Raw genomic sequence first — 6,049 nt, 5'->3', positions numbered from 1 at the left:
ATTTGAGCCAGTTCGCTACAGGAGGAAACTAATCCTGCAGCAACATGAAATGTGAATTGTTATGTGGATTATAATTAATGGACATTAATACACTATAGGTTTGCAAATTCTCAGCAACAAAATAGTGTTCAAATTAAGATCCTACATTTGTAGAGACAGACGACTACAATACTGAATTGCTTTATGATCAAAAATATGATTGAAAAAAATTAAGTGCACTGCTCTCATTGGCCCATATTCACAAAGAGTCTCAGAGTAGGAGTGCTGATCTAGGATCAGGTCCCCCGGTCCATATAATTATGATTAAAAGGCAAAACTGATCTGAGATCAGCACCCCTACTCTGAAACACTTTGTGAACACAGGCCAATAATGAACCCCCACCTCTTGAGCAATCCTGGCATTGCTGAGCAGCTGCAGGGACAGGGTATGCTGCTTCTTCACTTAGGCTAATTGATTGAATGAAATGATGACTTGGAAAGCAATTGCTCAGTGCTAAAGTGCTTGGGCGGGAGAGCCAGCAGTCCAACATAATGCCTCTTTATTAGAACACCTGAAATAGATCTATAGCACTTCAATTGAGTTATGTTTTGAATGCACGTAAGATACATCACGTAGTGTGCACAGCAGCTTCAGTGGGGTGTTGAATATCAAGACTGCACCTGAGACTGTACCACAAGAACGAGCTGAAACGAGCACTGATAATATGCGGTGCATGGTTTTTTACAAATAAAAAAAATAGGCCAGTAACTGTACAAATGTCAAGGATGGCTGAAATGCCATCAGGGAGGGGATCGGTTAATTGCAAGAGATCAGGGTTTTAGAACAGGTTGGTCATTATCTAATCTAAAGAAACAAGTTCAACAACGCAAAAGCGAGTTCCTTGGCTCCTGAAGTACAAGCAGTGGTTTGTCAGTGAGCACCTTTGGGAAGGTCAATGATGACCTATAGGACAACGTTAGCTGTGTCCAAATGGAACACATTGTTGAGAGGTTGAATCCACTGCATCGGATACAAAACAGACTATTAGGGCATAGGACTGTTCATATACAAAATAGGTTGTTGGCTATTATGGAAAGCTTTACAGCATAATAAACTGTTGCTGTGAAAACAAATGGAAAAAGATTCAAAATAACCATTTTATATAGAAATCAAAACAACATTATATAAATTATTCATTACAAGATAAACGTACGTCCCTGTAAACGAAAACACAATTGTCCGAAAGAACTTTGGAAATTGATGCACGCTCAAAGAGTAATTTATGTGGAGACAGTCAATTAGAGAATTGATTGATCTCCACCAAAAATATCAAATGGAAAGAGGAGTGATGCCCTCACAAAATGCCAGAGCGATTGATTCCCTTTGTCTTCTTGTTCTCTAGCTGTCTTGGGGTCCTGAACAGTCTCTTATTCTCCCTCGGTGAGTCCAAGGGGGTGGGAAATGAGCCTATGGGCTCCATGCCTCCCTCTCTAGCTGAAACACACGGGCCCGATGGTGAAGCCAAACTCACGCGTGACATTTCCGCTCCCGAACACAGCCACATCTCTCACAGGAAGCAGGTTGAGGTCCTCAAATTCAAACACAGACTCCCGCGGCTCCAGCGAGTCCACCTCTTCTCCCGGCTGCCACAGCACAAACACAGAAAAACAATTACGCAGTTGGCCAATAATAAACATCAGTGATCATGAAAAACTATATATTTTTTATCCTATTTCTCATACTTTATCTTTTGTGACATCCCATTGTCACTCGTAGCAAGGAGTGTATAACTCTAAAGTATTTGTAAGTGAAATACTTAGCCAAATTACTTTAAAAAAAAACTTACAATGCAGTCGCTAAGAGCTCCTAAGTAACTCTGTCTCCTTGTGTCTGTCAGGAACTTGACCTCTCTGTCTGTGTGGCCCAGTCTGTGTCCTGGGTGGCAGGTGTAGGTGATCTTCTGCACGGCTCTCCAACTCTGCAACCTCAGGAAACGCATCTGGACCACATTGGCCCCTGGATAATAGAACTGCCAGTGGCGGCAGAAAGGGAGACATTATGCTTTAGAACTCTGCTATGAGAGACTGAGACATCAGTACAAATATAATACACTCAGTTGATGCAGTTACAATTGCATTAGCTTTCCGTTACTATAAATTGAATAGTTGACACTAGAGAAAGAGTATATTTCAGAGGAGATGTAGAGAGAACAGTCAACCTGAAATCCTTGTTCCTGCTTGCTGAGCCATTGGAACGAGCTGTTTGTCTCTGAATCCATAAGCCAGGCCTTCGTGGGCATCTTTAGTAGAAACCAATATGATTATGAGTATTAAGTATGAATAGGATCATGTATTATGAGTATGGTATTAAGTATGAATAGGATCATGTATTATGAGTATGGTATTAAGTATGAATATGATTGTGGATATTAGCTTGCAGGACCTGCTCAATTGTCAGATATACACTGGACGATGGCATGAATTCTAAAACGTTTACACTGATATCTGGAGGCATATTTAAAAGTGTGTCTGTTGACAGTCTCTGTTCTTGATATTAGCATTTAGCCCAAAGGTGAAAAAACCAAACAAATAAATTGGATTCCTGTTAAAAATTGATTTATTCTCTGCTTGTCCAGACAGCATCTCATTATTCTGCAGCCATTTGTTGCAGGATTATTCCCACTGTTGGTTTGATAGAGAGGTGTGAGGGTGAGAGGTGAGATGTGTGGAGTACTGATGATGTTATTGTCTACCTGGGCGTCTCTGGGGTGAAGGCAGGTGTGTGCGGCAGTGCCAGAGAAGTTGCAGTAGGCCAGGAGAGCATCAGCAGGGCTGCCCTGGTTAGGATCGATGTAATACATCCCTGTACAGACAAACAGCAACCATCCTCTCAGTGTATCCTCATCCTGACCTGTAACATTCAGGTATATTCACTAGTCGTCATACGCTATGATGTGCAACGACACATAATGAGATCTTCCTTTGAGAACTAGCCAAACAATGGATAACATTGTCTTTCTCTACCGTGCTTCTAATTTGCTTTGACAACTTGGGAGCCATGGGATTAGGATGCTGTGGCCACTCTAATGAGTATTTCCAAGCAGCACAAAGGGCTTCATAGATATACAATACAGGTATAGATAGGGTTTCTGACCACTGGTGTAATCGGGGTGGCAGAGCCACAGCTCCAGGCAGGTGGTGGCAGGGTGCTCCTTGCTGCCGTCAGGGGGGTCCACCAGCAGCCTCAGGTCCTGGTGCAGAGAGTCCAGCAGGGTCTGGATCAGGGGGTAGTTGGGCTTGTCTGACAGGTACATCAGGTCCTACAATGGTGATGAGAACGATATGATCATTTTGGAGTTATTCCTTTCACCACTTCATCTAATGGCTTTTGGGACACAGTCCTACTTGCCGAAGATGAATGACTTGCCTTGAGTTGAGTGAGGGTCATATTCACTGAAGGACCTGGAAGTCCTGAGAGTCCAGGTGCCCCCTGAAACAAACGCAACAACAACAAAAAAAGAGTGGGACTAGGGTTGTAAAATTCCAGTAACTTTCTCAAAATACCCAGGTTTTCCATAAAATCCCAGTTGGAATATTCCTCAAATCAGGTGGGAATAAGCAGGAAATCCGGGAATCCTCCAACAAGTATTTCTAGAAAATCTGGGAATTTCGGGAACATAATCAGAATTGTGTAACCCTAAATGGAAGGTTAACTGTGTGATGGAAGCAATCTTTCTTTTTTTTTTGTCTCTGCGGTCAATCTTCAGCATTTGACGAAATGTACTATTGACCATTGTGTATGAAATCAGTGCCACTTACCGGCAGGCCCCTCTTACCAGGTTGCCCAGGATATCCCTCAAATCCTTTCAAACCCTATGGACATACAGGCCATATAGTGAGACGAGAGTGGATTTCTACCATTCCATACTTACTATGCCATATTCAAAATGTAGTTAGATAAGGAAAAGCACACTGTAGTACTATCCCACTACTTTCCCCTCTGTGCTTTCCATTGTGATTACATATGTGATTGTGAATGTTTGCTTTCACTGTGAGAAAAAGCTAACACGCAACTCTACATGGGGTTTGGTTTTGAAAGTTTGAGAAAACAAGAAACTCATTTGTTATATCATACCTTTTCTCCAAACAAACCCTACAGATCGAGAGGAGAAAAAAGGAGATGAGTTTGAATCTCAGGACTGAAGCACACCGCTCTGCACTAACAGCTGTTGCAACCTTGCAATGCCTTGACTCACTACATTATGATCACATTAGCTCCAGCTTCACTGCTTTTAAGAGCCGAGGCAATGGTGAGTTGAACAGAGTAATAATCTACAGCTAAACTCGGAGAGAACGGAAGAACAGTCTGGTGATAACAAAGAAATGGACTTATATAAGACAGTCTGCAATTTAAAAGGAATTCTAGACATTATCATAATCATCATAATAACTTATTTTTCGGCATTCAGAGTCTTCGTCTTGATGGTTAATAGACATGAGGGTTGTTAAGCTATGTGGCTGAATGATGATAGTGGTCTAGTGCTCGTTTGTCCTTGCAAGAACTATGATTTTACTTTCCCTGTGCCCCAAATGTAACACAGATTCCATATATAGTGAACTACTTTCGACCAGAGCCCTACGGAACCTGGGAGGATTGAAAGGGCTTGGGAAGATATTTCTGAGATGATCCAGGAAGGGTTACTTACAGGTAGTCCTGGCATCCCAGGTGTTCCTCTTGGCCCAGAAGGTCCAATATTCCCCTGGTGGGAAATAACAGATCATGAAACGTTGATAAACAGTTAGCAATGAATCTTTTCAGAAAGAAAAAGAAAGCAAAAAACTCTGATAGATCACTATTGGTTCAATGAGCCTCATGGCTTTTGGTAATTGTCACTAATGGCTATGGTGCTATCATAGAGAGTTCTTGCTATAGATGGTTTGAAAGAAAGAGTGTGTTGAGATAATGTTGTTTCACCTGATCTCCCTTTGGGCCTGTCTGTCCTGACACCCCAACAGGACCCTGACTACCCTGTAAAACATACAGTTAGTCAGTCTGTTTGTCACAGCCCATCTCCTACTTACAGCATAGTATTTTAGGCAACGTCCTATTTCTGGAATGTTGCCAAACCTGTCTATGTCGTTTTTCTATGGTGTTAAAACTGACACCAAGGCTTGTTTGTAGTAACTCAGAGTAGGAGTGTTGACCTAGGATACGTTTCGCATACTAGATTGTAGTTGATGGTGTTAGGGTTCGTTCCTTACGTCCTTCTTTGTCAATCTTTGGTTCATTGGTGAAATTAGCATTATTACAATATCTTTAATTAAATAATTCAAAAACCTTTATTAATGCAATTGCAGACAGAAGTTGACAAACAGGAACATAGCACGCATGTTGCTGAGTAAGTTCTGCATCAAACAAAAGGTCTCCAGTTGATCTATTAAACCCTAAGTCGCGCCCTGGTGTTGTCACTGCCTACGTCATCATCCTCTACTCCTGGGACCAGAACCATGCCTACAAAGCTGTAGAAACAGGGCCTTTATTGTTAGCTAAACACTTAGCAGTAAATGTCCGCTTCCCCCAAAGTTGATTTTTGGTAGAATGTTTGCCTAGTCTTATCTCCTTCACTCCCCTGCAGAGTTCTGTCTAAGTCACACATTTCTAAGAGGGGCCTCTTTATACTGAGGCAGAAAGAGCAAGAGAGAACTAAAATACAACTGTAGAACAATACTAAACTTCTACAGTGAATATATATTGTTAATCCGTAGTCTAAAACCCTATAAATGTAAGGAGGGAGGGGTCTTATAACCCCTCCCCTTCTATTAATAAAACATAAGCATAATCAATTATTCTGATACATCAAACACTTGTACAGCCCCAAATCATGACCGCTAGGTGAATCCTGACAATGGACAGGTGGGGACCTAGATCAGCACTCCTACTGAGAAGTTTTATGAATACCAGACGTTTTTCAATCAAAACGTACCTTTAGGCCATCACCCCCTGGTGGACCGAACGGCCCTATGTCCCCTTTCTCTCCCTGTGGGGGGGGGGGGGGGGGGGGAGAGAGAC

The 6,049-nt window shown here is 42.0% G+C and overlaps 1 protein-coding gene across 2 annotated transcripts in view; it reads right to left on the bottom strand.

Moving 5' to 3' along the window:
- Positions 1-487: 487 nt before the first annotated feature.
- The window catches only part of si:ch211-196i2.1 (collagen alpha-1(I) chain), a 130,605-nt gene continuing 125,043 nt past the window's right edge, over positions 488-6,049 (bottom strand). For both annotated transcript variants that reach the window (XM_029769144.1, XM_029769145.1), the window contains 11 exons: positions 5,964-6,017; positions 4,955-5,008; positions 4,686-4,739; positions 4,115-4,132; positions 3,799-3,852; positions 3,407-3,469; positions 3,134-3,299; positions 2,733-2,842; positions 2,199-2,279; positions 1,827-2,009; positions 488-1,623 (listed from right to left, as the gene is read on the bottom strand). In XM_029769144.1, the coding sequence (XP_029625004.1) occupies positions 1,471-1,623; positions 1,827-2,009; positions 2,199-2,279; positions 2,733-2,842; positions 3,134-3,299; positions 3,407-3,469; positions 3,799-3,852; positions 4,115-4,132; positions 4,686-4,739; positions 4,955-5,008; positions 5,964-6,017 (990 nt within the window). In that variant the 3' untranslated portion in view covers positions 488-1,470. The remainder of the gene's footprint in view (positions 1,624-1,826; positions 2,010-2,198; positions 2,280-2,732; positions 2,843-3,133; positions 3,300-3,406; positions 3,470-3,798; positions 3,853-4,114; positions 4,133-4,685; positions 4,740-4,954; positions 5,009-5,963; positions 6,018-6,049) is intronic.

This window comes from Salmo trutta, chromosome 12 (assembly GCF_901001165.1).
Source record: "Salmo trutta chromosome 12, fSalTru1.1, whole genome shotgun sequence".
NCBI classification, from domain to species: domain Eukaryota; kingdom Metazoa; phylum Chordata; class Actinopteri; order Salmoniformes; family Salmonidae; genus Salmo; species Salmo trutta.
The sequence above is the reverse complement of the archived record's forward strand: the minus strand, read 5'-3'. Positions and strand labels throughout refer to the sequence as shown.